At 42.1% G+C, this 18,162-nt stretch overlaps 1 protein-coding gene across 3 annotated transcripts in view; it reads left to right on the top strand.

The window, feature by feature from the left end:
* The window catches only part of ADGRF5 (adhesion G protein-coupled receptor F5), a 42,708-nt gene extending 24,899 nt beyond the window's left edge, over positions 1-17,809 (top strand). For all 3 annotated transcript variants that reach the window (XM_064650697.1, XM_064650696.1, XM_064650695.1), the window contains 14 exons: positions 11-153; positions 988-1,194; positions 2,821-3,048; positions 4,460-4,624; positions 4,756-4,974; positions 5,235-5,453; positions 6,637-6,798; positions 8,034-8,230; positions 8,827-9,006; positions 9,786-11,156; positions 12,126-12,167; positions 12,265-12,324; positions 15,676-15,760; positions 16,800-17,809. In XM_064650697.1, coding sequence (XP_064506767.1) covers positions 11-153; positions 988-1,194; positions 2,821-3,048; positions 4,460-4,624; positions 4,756-4,974; positions 5,235-5,453; positions 6,637-6,798; positions 8,034-8,230; positions 8,827-9,006; positions 9,786-11,156; positions 12,126-12,167; positions 12,265-12,324; positions 15,676-15,760; positions 16,800-16,879 — 3,358 coding nt within the window. In that variant the 3' untranslated portion in view covers positions 16,880-17,809. The remainder of the gene's footprint in view (positions 1-10; positions 154-987; positions 1,195-2,820; positions 3,049-4,459; positions 4,625-4,755; positions 4,975-5,234; positions 5,454-6,636; positions 6,799-8,033; positions 8,231-8,826; positions 9,007-9,785; positions 11,157-12,125; positions 12,168-12,264; positions 12,325-15,675; positions 15,761-16,799) is intronic.
* Positions 17,810-18,162: the final 353 nt, after the last annotated feature.

An 18,162-nucleotide genomic window follows, 5' to 3' on the forward strand; every position in this document is an offset into this window, starting at 1 on the left:
ATCTGTTTAGTCCTGGAAGTGTTTTTGTGAAATATGAAGTAAAAGCAGGACCAGCAAGCGCCAGTCAGATTGATAGTTCCAACAGAGCTGTACTACAAGTTCTAGAACCATTCTACCAGCCAAAACCATCTACCTTCACAACAGAAGTGCCTTGTAAGTTTAAAGCTCTCTCAGTACTTTCCTTCAACTTCTACTTTAGTATTTTTAGCCTAAATCACGTAGCTTCCTTATACTGTTGATTATTTGGTACATGGCCTTCAAAACCATTTGTTTCTCTGGCTGTATCTTTTTATCCTTTGTCATCAAAACTTAGGACTTTCATGAGAGGACCATGCATGCAGTACCTTCCATGAAAAACCAAAGCCTTCCAGCTACTCCACTGGACTTGATGATCTTAGAGGTCTTTTCCAGCCTAAACTATTTGATGATCCCTGATGCAGTCTCTCTGAAAGGGAGAGAGATTGAACACCCTTAAGTTCACTTCCAGAACTGAGACAGCTCTTAGCATGTCAGGCTGCCAGCACTTCCTACTCTTTGGAGCAAAATTAAAACCTCTTGCAGTTTACATGAGAACACATTCCCCTTGGCTTCCTTGGCACATTTTCCATACTGCTGCTGGACAATGTGTTACAATTCAGTTGCTTTATCAAGTGCTCCAGAGGTGCTGTACTCTCAGAGTGCTGGAATGTCTGTCTCAGAGGATTACTTCAACCTGGTTGCTTCTCCTCCCAGTTTATCAGCTTAGAAAGCAGTGGTGGTGATATTTCTAGCTCTCTGCATAAAACCTGCTGATATCTTTGGCCGAAAAAGATAGGAAAAGAATACACACAGGGAAAATCTCATGGCTTGTATCAGAGGTAGTGCCCTGCCACTGTTGCTGGGTGCATATTAGTTGTGAAACACCTGGGAACCCTGTAAGATGAAAGACACCACATAGTCATGAGATGAAATGACAGTAATGCAGAATGTTTCTCTCTGTTTTCCCAGATCAGGTAAATTTCAACGTGGAACCCTCGAACATTTTTGAAGGGGATACAGTAACACTGACCTGTGAGATAAATTCAGCATTTCACAGTGTGACCTGGTATCACTTGGATCAGATCATCTCACCCAGCTTCCGGCGTTCAATAGAGATGACTGTAGAAACCAGAAGGTCGATCCTTAAAATCACCGATGTTACGATGGAGGATTCTGGTATGATTTTATATCAGTAAAACAGCAGATGTAACCACTAGTGGGGCTAGTTCGGAGTTACAGTTTTACATGTGTTGACATTTAGGGTTTTTTGAAAATCAGAAACATGTGAACTGGTGGCATTTTGCTGGGAGGACTTATTAGGGGAATTATTATGTATTATCAGAGTTTGGACTCAAGTTCCCACTCAGTTCTCTTTGGTCCATGAATTATACACTCAGCTCCAAAAAGGGTAGCCTGTGGCCAGGTATTCGGGCACACACATGTGAGGTATAAATCATGAGTCCAAAAGTCTTTGGACTGAGGATGCCCTGAACCTTGGTGTCTCTATTCTTGTGTAAGTGGCCTACTCACTTGGCTACCCTGTGGGGAAGGGGAACCCACATACCTAAAGTATGAGGGAAGTTTGGAGCCCTGATCGCCAGTTTCAAAAACAAGGCAGGCTGCATTCAGGGCACTTGTGCCTAAGAGAGTGACTGATAAAGGGAAAGGGACCTAGGGGTCCTGGTCGATGGCAAGCTGGACATGAGTCAGCAGTGCCCTGGCAGCCACAAGGGCCAACTGTGTCCTGAGGGGCATCAGGCAAAGCATCACCAGCTGGGTAAGGGAGGGGATTGTTCCACTCTGCTCTGCACTTGGGCGGCTTCACCTGGAATATTGTGGCAATTTTGGGCACCACAATATAAGGAAGATATTGAGCCATTAAAGTGTCCAGAGGAGGGCAACGAAGATGGTGAAGGGCCTTGAAGGGAAGTTGTGTGAGGAGTGGCTGAGGGCACTTGGTCTGTTCAGCTGGAGGAGATTGAGGGGAGACCTCATTGGAGTTCCAAATTCCTGGTGAGGGGAAGCAGAGGGACAGGTACCAATCTCTTCACTCTCATGACCAGTGACAGGACTGGAGGAAAAGTCATGAAGCTGAATCAGGGGAGGTTTAGGTTGGATATCAGTAAAATGTTCTTCATCCAGAGGGTGGTTGAGCACTGGAACAGGCTCCCCAGGGAAGTGGTCACAGCACCAAACTTGACAGAGTTCAAGAAGCGTTTGGACAACACTCTCAGGCACATGGTGTGATTCCTGGGGATGGTCCTGCTCAGGGCCAGGAGTTGGACTCAGTGAACCTGATGGGTCTCTTCTGCTCAGGACATTCTATGATAAATACTCTGCTCTCTTTGGCGGTCCCTTCTGAGCAGCCTAAGAGCCTGCGTTCCAAGGCCAGTTCTAGTGGAGTCCACTCTGAGCCCTTAATCTCTCACCCATTCTGTGTAGGAGACTTTTGCACTGTCTACATTCTTACCCTGACATATTGATGCCAGAAGGACTATGGGTAATATACAGGTCCCAAAAGCACCAAGTCCACAAGATTTTAAGTATTTCAGTCCCAGAACACTGGTCTCTTTTCAAGTACCCCTCAACATTACCCCTCCTAATCTGGATGTATTTGGCACCAGAAGTCTGCAGAAAGCATCCTGCAGGTGACCTGAGGGTACATGTTGATCAGCAAGTAGCAAAGCTACTGCAGAGCAGAGAGATGTGAAAACTAGATATGGAAGTAGATCCTAATTCCAAATATAGAGGCAAAACCAAAAGAACTGTTCTCAGTGCTAAGATACTGTCTATTCTTTACAGGTTCCTATAAATGCACTTTCACAAATGGCAGTCAGTCTTACAGATTGAAGGCCACAGAAACAATATCTGTCTTTCCACTACGTATCACTCCAAATGTAAAGGACATCGAAGTCATATGTAACAGTCCTGAAACCCAAAAGAACAGTCCTCAACTGTCCTGTTGCATTGACAGACACTTACCATCACTTATTGCTTCCTGGAACGTAAATGGAACAATCAATATTACAGGTAAGATTAACAAAAGGCTGTCTTTCACCTGCTGGGTTTGTTCATGCTTTAATCTCCTCCTAACTGGCTACCACAAAGTCCTAGGATAGATACCGGGTGTGCTCCAAAGATGTGGCAGGAGGAGGTGCAGACTCCATATGTGCCATGCAGGTGCCAGTGGGGCTCTGAGCATCTCCATGCACTGTGCAGACATCGATACCTTAAACTGTGACATCCTGGATGGAAACAGCTGCCTGGACCAACATCACACCAACTTCTTCCAAAAAGCTTATTTCTGCATTGTCGAATCCTGGGAGCAAGGGTGGGTGCATCAGTCTCTACTGCTATCTCCAGGATCACCCTTGGGGTACAAAGAGCTTCTGTGTACCACATATCATGATTTGACAACCAAGAGAGGCAGGTGCTTTGAAACACCTGCAGCACAGCTAAATACTGAGAGCACAGTTCCCCTCTCCACCTGTAGCTGTGATTCAGCACATACCAGTTGTGTCAGTGGCATTACATAAGGCTTTACTTCTAATATAAAGAGCTAATAAAGGACCAAGTAAATGTGCTACAAAGAGTTACAAAATGACATAAACAGAAATGCTCATAAATGTCTATTGAACCATCATCCTAAATGGTCCGTTACCCTCTTAATATTTTATGTGTATAAATTAACTGTTTATTGTTAACTGTTTGCTATAAATGAAATTTAGCAGAAAGCAGGACAGCAGAATGAGAGAAAACCTTCAAAGCTCATGCACACAGTCATTTCCACAGAGAACAGGTACTGGTGTACAGCACTGCTTGCAGAGAGAGGAGGGGATCCTGGCCTTCTGCAATGAGCTGTTTTGCCCTTAATTCCCTGGGCCAGGTTTTCCCTCAGGAACTCTGCTGTGCCTTTATGCCAGATGCACTGTCAGCTGCAGCATAGGACAGATTTAGTGCTTCCAGCTAAACCATCACTCTTCAGATTTAAAGTCGAATGACTGTCAAGTACCTACAAATTTTTATTTCAAAATTAGATGACATTGACATCTGCAATATTTACTCCTGGTTTACTTATCTTTACTCATCCTAAATATCACAGATTAGGCTAAACCTAAATATCACAGGTTAGGCTAAACCAAAATGCTCTTTGTTTTGTCTTACCCTGGGGTTTCCAAGCAATGCTGTTGCTCTTTGACTGGTTTTGGCAGTAGATGCCCAGCACTGTGCTGAGATTCGTCTTCAGGCACTTGGGACACCACTGTGAGTGTTGCCAGAATAAAAGATGTGAATGAACTTCAGCAATGAGGATTTAAAAGTGCCATACTGTCAATTACATACAAGCCTGTGAGGGTTTCTTTACCTGGAGTGATTGCTTGTAATTTCCAGAGGTGCTTTTGGACATCTATAACCCTTCAAGGGATGTTTTATTTGTCTCTAGGAGTCTCCAGTTCGAGTGGAAACTGCACTGAATACAAGCTCAAAATAAAGGAATCACTATGCCCACCTGAGAAGTCAGGTACAGTGACAACATATACGTGTGAGCTGCAGACTAAACACGGAGCCAGGGCCAGTCAAACCATCAGAGTGACGTACCTCTGGAAAGGTGAGAGTCAGGTGGCTGTGACAGACCAGCAGCTCTTTAACATGTAGGTGGCCTCTGTGGCACATGGCATTTGCAAGAAAATGATTAAAAGTGACTCTCAATAATGTGATTTTTGTCTTGTGTTGTCTCAGCCCACGTAACAATATCTTCAAGTACAAACTCACCAGTTCCCGAGGGATATCCATTCAATCTAACGTGCGAAAGTGATGCGAGCGGTTATGACAGTATCACTTGGAAAATCCAGTCTGGAAGTGAGACAAAAACAGTAGACTGTGATATGTGCATCAAAAATAGCAAATTCCCAGCCACATCTGTGCTCACAGTGAAGTCTGCCACACAGGACTGGAGCGGTGAGTGAATATGATCTTATTGGCTACAAAGGCAGTGAAATTTCTGTGCCACATCATTTGCAGCATCCCTAGCCCTGCAAATCAGTGTGAAGGCCACAGTAAATAAAAAGCCCACAGTTAAAATTATAAGTGTTGGAGGACAGCAAGGCATGATGCTGCCAATAGCACTCTACTTGTCCAGCATTAGGGCTCATCACCTTGCAAAACCTGAGGAGCGCTTCTGTCAACTGAGACATGTTTTTTTGTACCACTTCTTTTAGGCACCCACATCTGCACAGTCTCCCAGCAAAACTTGGAGAGCTCTGCCAATATGACAATAGAGGTTATTTCCTTACCCCTGAAGCAGAACATCCTGATAGACCCCATTGCAGCATCGATACCTTGTGGAAAGCCACAAACCCTCGAGTGCTGCCTAAGTGCGAACACCACAGAAGATTTCTCTGTTACGTTTGTGATTGGACAAAATGGATTTCCAGTTGGTAAGATACAATAAACTTGCAGAATCATTAGTTTCACTGTATGTTATAACCCAGTCTCTGGGTTTTTTGTTTTCAGTTGTGCAAACAATTCATACTTACTGCTTTTAGGACAACCCAGAAGTACTCCTGAGGGTGTAAAAAAAGGGAAATGGACTTTTTTGTAGGATGGTTAGCATGCCTGAAGAACATGACTGGGATTAATAGAAGAGCAACTGAAGTCACTGCTGTAGTGATAAAGACATAATGGGTAAACACAATGCTTGGTTTGACTTGCCAGGCAGGGAGAAGTGGGCATTCTTACCCGTGTTCAGATTAGAAATTGCTGAACTCCATTTATTCACTTTTATCTTCCACTCTGCCACTTTTTCTGAACGGAGTATTGAGAACATGTTACTTTAGAAAATCTAATAATTCACAGAAAATGTAGACTAATCCATTAAGAATGCAATTTAAAGGGCTGTTCTGTTTTCTTCAAGGATGCAGGTAACGTGGTCTTTAACAACACAAAACCCAAGTTTCTACATCTTAAAATTTAGGGCAATTCTGCAGCTTCTCTCATGTATTTTTATATACTGTAAGTTTTCGAGTGAGTTTGTTTTTATATAATGGAAGTTTTCAAGTGAGTTACAAAACAGTTAATTTTAAAAAAGCAGAAAACAACATGCAGGAGTGCAAAAACAACAGGCTGAAGAGTAAAGCAGGTAGAGACTGAGGAGTCCTTTGGTAGACAGGAAAAATCCCAAGATCTTCTTGGAAGAGGCTTCATCCAGGGACCCTCAGGCACAGGCATACTGAAAAGCAATGGGAGTGTGGTACAGATCCTGAGTTCAAAAGAACCATAAGAACAGCAAAAACTATCCTATCTTATGAAACACCTATGGTAGAGGCAGGAAGAGTATTCCCCAAAATGATTTCCAAGGCAAATTTTGGTTCCTGAACAGTTATAAAGGTTTGGGCAGGATTTGCTCATACACCAGTAAGAGAAAACATATTGATCATGCAACAGCTTCCAGATTTATTAAGCAGGGAGTAAGAGACAGATCAGTGTACAGAGAGAGAGCTTTTTCACAGAGGAATTCTTTTTTGTAGGACCCACAGAAAGGAAAGTTTTGCTGAAGCTTTCTGCTGTTCTCAGCTGATTGACCCCAAATCTGTGTTAACCTCTCTTCATCCATCCATACAGGGAAAGAGAAAAAAGGAAATCTGTTTTGCTACACGTACAATTACACAGGAAGTGACTGTAGCAAAGAGAAAGAGCTCACGGCATACTGCAAGTTTAAAAACCACAAGTTTGAAAATCGACAGGGAGTTGACAGTGCACATATAAGACTGCACCTGATACCTGGTAAGGAAAAAGTTACTATTTATAGCTATTAAATCGGAAATCCCATTGTCTTTGTTAAATCAGATGCCACAAATTCATCACCAGTGACATCTAATAGGAACAGTTTCTGTTAGCTAAGAATTTTTGACTCCTTTCTTTTCTTTATGGGAAATTATTACATACAGAGGAAAATATCAGTTTTGATGTAACTTTAAAAAATAAATAGACAAGGTGTTTTGTCTTCGCTGTATTTGACAGTGATCCCAGCGTGTTCAAAGCAGCAATAGTTTAGTCATCTTCTGTTCCTGCTTCCTTCTGGTGTGGGCTGCACCACCAAGTATCATCCCCTGTGTTGAAATGTGATCATGCATCTCCCAGCTTGCACCAATAATTTATCAAAGATCAAATGTTTTGGTGTCTCAAGAAGTCATCTGACTCAGGAGATCAGCCTGTGGGAGAGCATATCCACTTGGAACACAAGAAGGGCAACCTCCATGAGGTGCTGCAGGGACCAGGACAGACCCAGCTTGCATTCAGCTCTGTAGGGAATGTTCAATAGTTAGAATTTGGCATCACTAAATCCAGCTTTGATGTTTAGTTCTGACAAGTGTTTGGATATTTCAGCTTTTTATTCTAAATTGGAAAGACAGTAATGTTGGCCATTCCCATGAGGCAGAAATTTTGTTTTTTCCACAGTAGTGGTGCCTACAGTTGAATCAGTGTATCTACCAGATTTCACTCTCTTGGGCAATAAATATGCAGACAATTTAATTACTTTAATCAGACTAACCCAATCAAGGCCAATTAGCAAGACTCACTGTTCATCAAAAAGGTGTTGAGGCCTCACTATCAAGGTCTTAATGAATTTCCTATTAGTGCTACAACAGCATTGAGTCCCTTAGCAGAACAAACTTTGTATGAATTATTGTTCACTTAGTGGTCAATATAATCTCACTCCACCTCTGTCCAACCCTGTAATCTAACAGATAAATCCTAAAACTTTTGGTATTGGTCTGTTGATTTGATTCAGTACTCAAAAACTGGAGCTTTATTAGATTTCCTTTTTAATTTCATTATTCATAAAAAAATTGGGAATGCAAGACATATACATCCTGAAAGGTTGTAATTAATGAAGAGAGGTAGCTGAAGTCCTGATTTAAAGACCTCTGAACTTCAGGAAGTCACAGGTTTGATGGGGGTAATTTATTAATCTCTCTGCTTCTTGTTTTCTGCCTCTATGATTTTTCTCTGTACAGATAAGCAAGTTTCCTGCTCAGACAGATTAGGCACTGGAATAGAAAGGGGCACATTGATAAAGCCGTGCCGTGAGTTAGATACTCCAGATGGTTTTACCCGAGGCAGTACAACTTACAAGTGCATCAACAACTCATGGAAGGTTGCGAGGAATGACTGCCTGTCCGTATCAATAAATAATCTGCTGAGTAGAGCCGAGGTAACATTTATGAGTGTTCTAGAGTTTGGGGTAGAGAGGTGGGGGGAGAAGAAAGAGCAAAAAATTTTGTTGCCTGGTTTTTCTTATCATAATCTAAAACATATGAAGCATTAAAACTTTCTTTTAAAAGCTAAGGAATGTTTGGCTATATCTACACAAGTCAGTGGAAGAGGCAAGGTCCCCCTCCTCTGGCCCAAAGGCCGTGTGGCACTGCATGGCTCATATGCACACACATGAATGCTCTGTCTCCCAGGCAAGGTGACCTTGTTCGTAGCATCCATAAGGAGCAGGTGCTGACCCGGAGTGTTCCCTGAGCCATGCTCAGGGACTGCCTCGATGAATGTTGGTTGGCACAAGCCCAGAAGAAGCTGCAGAGCACACCAACAACTCCAGGCTACTACCCAACCTCGTCCCCAGGCCCTGTTTACAATGCCCACTCCCTTGGTCACTTCACTTTATGGATAGGTGCCAGGCTTCTGTTTTCAGCCCTGGTATCCTACTGTAGTGCTCTTTATTTCACCCAGAGTTACCTTTCTCTCAGTGAGGCTAGAGAGACAAATTTCACATGTGTGATGTTCTGCTATCTTCTGTTCCAGTCCTTGGTCAACAGCCCTGAGTCAAAAGCAAAACTGCCTAACTACCTTGCAGAGCTTAAGGAACAGATTGGAAAGGAGCTAAACACAATAAACAGTTCTCCTGCAAACTTAGGTGCAGTTGTTTCCATCCTGGATATGGTCTCCTCTATCCCGGCAGATGCAGACGAGCTCACTATTCAGGTGAGGTTTTATTTTAAGTCTTACCTACACTTACCAAGCCCTTTGACTCCTTTTGTCACAGGGGATGATGTTCTTCTTGAAGAAGTTTCACAATTAGTTAGGATCAGGAGCAGGAAAGGAAGGGAATGAGGTAAAATAACAGCAAAGATACAGAAGAGTTTATAAAAAGTCAAAATTATGAGGATAAGCAGCCTATGCTTGAAAGAGAGGCTGCTGTGTGCTTAGCAACTAGAAATGTTCTAAGGACCCACAAAAGTCTCCAGCATTCTAAGACAGGGTAGGCTGAAATTATATATTAAATTCCAGGAACCAAGATCAAGCAAGGAAAAGAAATTGGATGTTACAACAAATGAATAACAAAAGAAATCTTAGAAATAGTTGGGAACCTTCATTGTGAGCTACAGAGGAAAAGCACTGTTCTTCTGAACAGAAAAGTGCAAAGAGACTTGACAGTTTATAGATGGAGGACACTACATGAGAGAGACCAAGAAATCAAAGATAGCACAAAGTCTGAGAAAAAAGGGAAAGAAGGTTGGAGAAGAAAAAACATTAAGTAATATGTAAAAAGAAATAGTCACACCGATCTTCTTTTGGAAACCTTAACTTGAAAACAGAGCATGCTGAGGGTTAACAACTGAAGGTTTCACATGGATTGAGCAAAATAAGAAAGTGCTGGGCTTTTTCAAAAGGCAATTCTAGGAGCATGCATAAATTACCATCAGAAACAACAATGATTTGTGTAGCATTTCAGTAACTACATTATTCTGTTGTTATTCCAGAATTTCCTCTCCACAGTGGACTTAATTGTTGGTGATTCCACAACTGAAGCTTGGGAAGAGCTGAATAAAGAGAAGACTCTAAAAAGTTCTTTGTTACTACAGTCAGTAGAAAACTTCTCCCTGCGCCTCCAACCAGTTAATAACACCATCCCTTCTGTCTCTGCAAACACCGTGCAGCTACAAGGCACAGTTATCCAAGAAAACAGCAACACAGGTTATAGTAAGGGCTTCCGCAGTACAGAAAACCTCACGGTTAATGTTCTCATCGGTGAGAGTGAAATTCAAACTCTAACCCAAAATTCAACTATTGTCAGTGTGATGTACTCAAAACTTGGACATATTTTGCCCAGGAATGAGTCTGAATATGTGAACGGCTTATTGATAACAACAACTGTGAGCAGCAACAGAAGCCAGAAGTTTGAGGTTAATATGACATTTGCAAAGAAAAACTTATCTCTAAAGATGCCCAAATGTGTCTTTTGGAATTTCACACTCAACAAACGTGGTGGGGACTGGGATACTCGTGGTTGCACACCCACAGAGTTAGAAGATTATGTCATTTGCTCCTGCAGTCACTTGACATCATTCTCCATTCTGATGTCACCTGACAAATCCTCCCAGCTAATCTTTGAAGATTATATTTCCTATGTTGGCCTGGCTATTTCGATCTTGAGCTTGGTGATCTGCATTATAATTGAATCCTTGGTCTGGAAATACGTGACAAACAACACAACCTCCTACATGCGCCACGTCTGTATAGTCAACATAGCTGCATCCCTCCTCATTGCTGATGTGTGGTTCATTGTCACTGCCTCCCTCAATGACCAAAACCAACAGCTGAGCAGAGATATCTGCGTCATGGCCACGTTCTTCATCCATTTGTTCTACCTGTGTGTCTTTTTCTGGATGCTGAGCCTAGGCCTCATTCTCTTCTACAGACTGGTGTTCATCTTGCATAACACAAGTAAGACTGCTCAGAAAGCAGTGGCATTCTGCCTGGGATATGTGTGCCCCTTTGTCATTGCAGTCATCACCATCGCTGTCACACTGCCAAGGAACAGTTACACCAGAAAGGATGTCTGCTGGCTCAACTGGATGGACAGCAAAGCTCTCTTGGCCTTCGTCATACCTGCCTTGATCATTGTGGCCATGAATTTGTCCATCACCGCAGTTGTTATAATAAAAATACTGAGACCAACTATTGGGGATAGGTCAAACAGGCAGGAGAGGAACTCTTTGTTTCAAATTGGCAAAAGCGTGGCCATCTTGACACCACTGTTAGGCCTCACCTGGGGGTTTGGCCTTGCCACCATCATCAAAAACAGTCATCGAGCTTTCCACATCCTCTTTGCTCTGCTCAATGCTTTGCAGGTGAGTTACACATATTTTTATTTCCTCTGTGATCATTTAATATAGTGACATTATTGCAGTGCTGTGCTTGGCAGGGCATAAAACCAGCTCAGAGGAAATGCTCAGATTTGCCTTACACATCCTTATTCCAAAAGGGCTCTTTGGGAAACCCATTCCAGGAATTCAGCAGTATTTCATATTCTCATCTGCCTTATCAGATGTGCCTTATAGATAAAACTGACCTAAAGTTAACTTTCAACTTTGCCAGTAGCTTTGGGAAGATCTTAATTTCTGAAATTCAGAAATAGCCCTATTATGTTCAAGTGGGCAAGCTTGAGCATTTCTGGTCTCATTTACAGTGCACCTGGAGGCATCATATTATGCTCTTTGCAGCTGTGGGTTCAAGTATAAACAACATAAAAGTCACCAAAAACAGTTGAGCAGTACTAATAATAAAGAGAGGAACTAACTAAAACACACATGATTGAGAGTTTTCTGTCAGTATGATTTTTACAACAACCTATTTAGGTGGCCAGCAGGATCCCAATACAGGAAGGTTTCTTGATGATAAAACAGTTATGTCTATTCTCTCTCTTTAAGAATGGCATCAAAACTGTGTGCTTCAAACCAGACTCATTGACCTTTTGCATTGTGAACCTGCTTTTTTACATTGTGAACCTGCTGGTTCATCTGGGGAGAATAGGCAGGACATGTCTTCCATAAACAAAGGTTCCTTCTTCCAAATATATTTAGTGCAAGGAAACTATCTGTCTTACTTTGTAGACCAGGTGTACACAGAATTTAAGTAGGCCAGGCCTGGTGAACTCCTACCACATCAGCAGTCCACTATGTAATATGAAGTTAGAAAAATGCCCTCTACCAAAGAGTTCAGAGTTTAAATAGTCACCATGGACAATGTTTGAGATAATTATGAGGTGCTGCAATTAAAGGTTGGTGTCATCAAACTGCATGTAATTATCTGTTTCCTAGGGATTATTCATTTTGGTGTTTGGGACTCTCTGGGACAAGAAGGTAAGGATTCAAACTATTTCCTAAATTATGTCAAAATAGTATTGGAATTTGAACAGATTTTCTGTATTTACTGATTGATTAATTTTTTAACAAATAGATACAAGAAGCCCTGTTGAAGAGGAATTCAACATCCAAATGGAGTTCACAGCAATCAAAGGTTAGAACCTAGACCTAAGAATGCATTTCAGTTATTGCTGAATAGTCTAACATTCTCCAAGTGTTTCTTAAGTCAAATGCACTTTATATTTTGAATTCTTTATTAGAACTAGTCAGAGAAGACACTAACAACATAAATACGAACATACGCCCATTTTTCAAAGTTCATTATTTTACCTATAATTGGTAAAAAATAAGAAGGAGGTTGGTGGACATTTGCTCTAAATTCCACAACAAAAACCATAAAATGTAACTGAAACTTTAGATAGTAAATAGAAAATTTCTGTGGCTCTATTACTTATTCATAATGTGAGAGAAATGCAAAGGGGACTTCTTGGGTAAGATCCCCTTCACCTATGAGCAGGAGAGGATGGAGTTACTGTGACTTGAAGTCATGAGACAAGGAGACAGGTTAGCCTACCCTTTTTTCTCGGAACAGAAAACAGGAGGAAGTATGAATCTTTTGTCAAAGCATGTCTATGTGTTGCAAAGACTCATGTTTTAATGAGCAAATGATAGAATGTAAATGAATGTGCTTCTGGAAGAGGAGAGACTTTGGTCCCACACCCTGCAAATTCCTGAGTTAAACACAAAATATTCGGTGCCTAAAAATAAATAAATAAATAAATAATTGTTGCAAACGAGGACTGGATTCTTAAGGAAGATCCTGGAAGGCTTCTCTTCCATCCACAGTGTTCCTCTGGCCCAGTGGCTCTTACATGCCTCTCTGCATTGAAGCACAACTTGAACAGGCATCTGAAAATACCTCTGCTTGGGATAGACATTCACATTAAAGGGGGAAAACCAGTTCTACTACCATCTTTACAAGAAAAATAAAGTTTACAGAGTGCCTGAGGAAAATAGCTGGCCACTCATCAAAGCAAGGTAAATTAGAGCAGGTTGCTTAGGACATTGTCCCATCAGGTTTTCAGTATCTCTAAAGCTGGAGAACACACTAACTCTTTTGACACAAAAACTACGGTGTTTTGTCACCTTCAGCATAAAAAAATATTAATTTTTTTTCTTATGATTGAGGGGAATTTCTTCAATTTCAGTTTGTGCTGCAGAGGTCAAGACTCTGAGAAAAATGTCCCAAAGCTGTTTGAAAAGGGTAAACTAAGGCTCAGTTGCTATAGGCTACTGGGCAGCCTTGGAGCTGGACTGTCCTGTGCCAGTCACATGTCCTTCCCTTCACACCTTCCAACTTTAGCAGCTCCTCGTTCCTCTCTCCATGTGTCCTTCACCACCACAGATCTCACAGCACCATAGGCTTTTCATCCAAAATAACTAAAGGGAAGCTGAGCTGTTTAAGCCACCGGAAAATGCTGGCATGGGGACAACTTGGCTGGATGATCCTTGGATCCAACCAAGGGCAAATCTGCTTATGGCATTAAGCAACTACGACCCATTAGAAAGGATGGGGAATGGTCCCCCAGTGTGAGCAAAAGAGTAAAAGCACAGAATTAAAGGCTTTTACGATGAGGCTTGACAAACTTTTCAAGCAGAATATGGCAGGCTGACCACACAGGGAGCTCATGTCCTCAGTGACCCAGGATGTGTCTTACAGCCCGAGGAGAGGGCCAAGAGTTGAGGCTGTGGACTGATATTCACCTCACAAAGAGCTCTGCTGGTTGAGGACATGTTTTGCCCTCAGAGTTGTTTGTTGTCCTCTTCTTGCTGATGCCAAAGGTGTGTTCATCTCCGCTTCTGCACAAAAGGAGCCACGTTCCCAGACACAGATCGTAGAAAAGTTTCAGCCAACAGGAATAAAATACCTTTATCTGAGATGGCTGCATGAGGATGGGTAAACTGCGTATTCTGACACAGAAATGCTTGTTTCCACTTGCACTTCTGCATTTACCAAAGATGCCAGGATGTGTAGGAATCATAGAATGATTTGAGTTGGAAATGACCTTAAAGATCTTCTGGTTCCAACACCCACCTTCCCCTCTCCCCCAATGGTGTTACCATCATTCTTATATGACAATAAAGCTTAATTTTATATTGGTATCTGGACAGGGTTTATTCAGAAGAGCCTGTACAGGTATTGCTAAAGGACTAGGAAGCCGACTTAAAAGCCAGGATAATTAAGAAGATGAGTATATTGGCTGAAAGGAATTAAGGAGTCCATTAAGGTTGAACTGTCAGTTCAGAAGAGCAGCATTGGATCAAATCACTCCAGCTCCCACAGGAATCACAGAACAGCTGAAGTGGGAAATTACCTCCAGAGATCATCTAGTACCACCCTCCCACTCAGAGCATGGTCATCTAGAGCACAGAGCTCTATCCAGTTGGGGGTTGAGTAGCTCCAAGGATGGAGACACCACAGTCTCTCTCTGCAGCCTTTTCCTATGTTTGACCACACTCACAGTGGAAAAGTTTCCTCTTAAGTGGGATTTCCAGTGTTTCTATTTGTTTCAATGTCTCTTGTCCTTTCACTGGGCACCAAGGAGAAAAGTCTGGCTCTGCCTTCACTCTGTTCCAGTCAGAGAACCCCCAGCATGTCTTGGTATGTGGGTTTGTTCCTCCCCAGGGACAGGAGGACTTTGCATTTCCCTCTGCTGGACTTCATAGGATTCCTGTCATCTCATTTCTCCAGCCTGTTGAGGTCTGATAATTAACAAATAAAACAATAGTAAAGTCTTTTGTCGAACTTTTTATACTTGATTCATTTACCTTTTGCCTCTACCACCTTATGATATAGGTGACAATACACAACACTGCCTCAATTCCCCATCAAGGTACAACTAACAAATGAGGAGGGACCAAACAGAAAAAGATGTGTTTTCCGTGCCTTTTTTTTAACACAACTTTTGGAGGAATCTAATTAAATTCTCAAACCACTCCAGAACTGAAAAAGAAACTTCATTTTAGCAGCAAAAAGTTCCTTCCTTCCTTCCCATCAGGACTGCAGTGAGTTGTGTTCTAATGCCCTCTAGTGTGTCAAATTAAATTTGCCTCGGATTATCTCGGGCTATTGGCCATCAAGGACAATCCCCATTCACATAAATCTTAGCTTTTCTGTTTATCTTAATGGCTATACTGCCTCAGATGAGGGACCAGAACCCCGTACTGCCTGATATAGCTCTGGAGCCTAAGCTATCTTCCCTGACCAAAAGTTAGAGACAAGCTATTTGTGTCCTGTAGTTTTTTTTAAAGCTGATCTCCTTCATCTCCACCATAAACACACAAATGTGTGACCTTGATGCCTCACAAACATCTAACTTGGCCCTCTGTGAATTGCTTGCTTGTATTACTGAGCAACAGTTTACTGGAATTTTTTTTTTCTGCCTCAAATGCGGCTACAAAAAAGTTCTAGGCTTTTGACAAAAACCAATTTTCTCTCTTTCAGTCATCCTCCCTGATCCTGGTGACACCAATGCTTGCTATGAGCTACCCATTTTCAAGAACCTTTAACAACTTATGTGGGAAAACAGGTATGTGACAATAGACCTCCCTTACTGAAGCACAGACAAGGGGCTTTGCCTGTGTTCTCATTGTCAGAGTCTGTCTGTCCTGATATCTATCAGCCTGTTTGTCTCTCCATGCGTCTATAAATGGTATTTAATCTTCTAATGCAAAGAAGCTGTAAGAAGTCAATTGTAGCTTAATGGTAGCAGTATAATTGTCTGTCTCTGAAACAGGTGGCATGTTTCACCAATTCTAAAACCCACTAACTGAGCTTTGTTTTGATCTTAATAAGATCGTGACACAGTTCATTTATTATTCTATGTACTCTTCACCACCCTAAAGCTGTATCTCTGCAAAGGTTCTCTGGCTGTCATTTTATGGACATCACCATTTCAGTTATGACTTTATTTTGCAAAAAGCATTGCTGGAAATATAATTTCACTCCTAAGTGGGTAGTCTTTGCATCCAAACATTGTCCAGAGAAGACGGTGAGATACGGTCAAAGCAGGATAAGAAGGAGTTTACTGTAGACAAGCATGTGCTTTTTAAAAGCCTGTTTATTAGTCAGATAATGGAACAAGGAGACATGAGCACATTAGCCAGACACAGGAGCCTCCCACCAGAAGAATGAGACTTGCCCACAACTGTTTTCCATGCTTCTGCCACCTGAAACTCCCCTCTTCCACACTCTGCTCTCAGGCTCCATGCACTTGGGTCTTAGGTAGCCTTGTGCTCACAAGAGGAGTGAGCTGGGATTCATCTCAAGAGCCTGTGTTCTGGATGCATCCCCATGCTCAAGGAGGACCACTAAGTCCCTCCGTTTGTGTGAGTAAATCACTGTCCTATGACTTGAGTGGCCATCCAAGCTGACTTATCCTGGCTGTGTCACGAAACACGGTGAGTTCTGTGGTTGCTGGTATTGCTGTAATCCAGGCAGTGTCAGGGCTGCAGGGCAAATCAGAGCCACCTGGGTCATCAGCACAGGGGTAACTATCCCTACTTTACACTGCCAACATGTCCCAGGGTATCTGTCCTAATGTCTTATCACTGTTCTTTGTTTTACAGGAAAATACAGAGTATCTTCTTCGGAGCCATCCACCTCTTCCTCTGAAAACACTTCCAAGGCATATTCTTTGCTTAACTGAAGCACTGCAAATGCTAAATCACATAACTCTGAAAGGACCTCTGCCCTTTCCAAGACACACACAAAAAGTACCTGGGAGTCATGGAGAAGTAGACTGCTTCATTTTGACTAAACTGTGCCTTGGTGCATTCTTCTGGAACAATCATTTCTCGTTAATGTGTAAGGCAGGGAAGCTGTGAGAGGTGGAATTTTACAGGGTCTGCCAATCTCTCAGAAGAGATGACAAAGATTTGAAGGCCTTCAAGTGCGAGAAAGGACATTGGGAGTGACAAATTCTCAGCCCTTGAGCGGGTGCTTAGCATATGCAGTACTGAGCCATGAATTGCAGTGCTATGCACAGTTGTTGTCCAGTGGTTTTGGTATTTCCCCTGTCAACCCTCTGAATGATCCCAAAGGCCTGTGTAGATACACAAGTACCTCATAGCTTCTCTCCTGCCCTCGTATTACAGCCTGGAAAGGCCATAGGGTATAGTGGTCTTCACCGTCTATTTAAGACTTTTCTGGAACCAAAAATTCCCAGCTGAGAAGGTCCATTTCAGACCTTCACTTATGACTGAGCTAAAGTGAAGACCGTGATGACTCCTGCGTGGTCTTCGTTCAGATGGAACGTACTGAAAGCCGTATGTGGTATATTTTTGAAGAAAAGGAAGCTTTATATCCTTAACAATATTTGTCCTGTATATTTCCCTTGATATGTAATGTGATAAGACAGAGATGGTTGCTGCCCTCTACCACAGGGAGGACTGCATTTATTTAATGCATAGTAGTGTTAAGTCTACAAGGAATGTCTTGTGTAAAGTCTGTATGTTTGGGTATCCTCTCAGAGGAGAATCACACTTGGAGGGCTCAGAGTGTCAGCTCTGCAGTGAATATAAATCACTATGTGCCAGGCAGGATGAATGGTTTGATATAAATTATTGCTCTAACACTACATTTGTGGAACCAGTTATTTCCAAACCTTTATACCTTTAAAGGCAGGATTCCTGTCTTAAGCAGAGGGCCATAAGAGAGCCTGCAAAGTATCTATAACACATACAAATGTACAAAATTTAATGTAAAATATGATAGATGGAATCATGAAGATTTAGATTTGAGGCCAGTTTCAAATACTGCTGTGAGGTGGTACAGCACCATTTGGTTGTGAGGGAATCAAGCCTATATTTACCAATGGTGAACCTATTCCCAGAACTTTGGGATGAATCTGGCAGAAGGTAATCCAATCTGTAATTATCTGTTGCCTGTTATGAGTCCAGCCAGTCAGGTGCGTTGCAAGAAAAATTGATA

This window comes from Pseudopipra pipra, chromosome 3 (assembly GCF_036250125.1).
Source record: "Pseudopipra pipra isolate bDixPip1 chromosome 3, bDixPip1.hap1, whole genome shotgun sequence".
NCBI classification, from domain to species: Eukaryota; Metazoa; Chordata; class Aves; order Passeriformes; family Pipridae; genus Pseudopipra; species Pseudopipra pipra.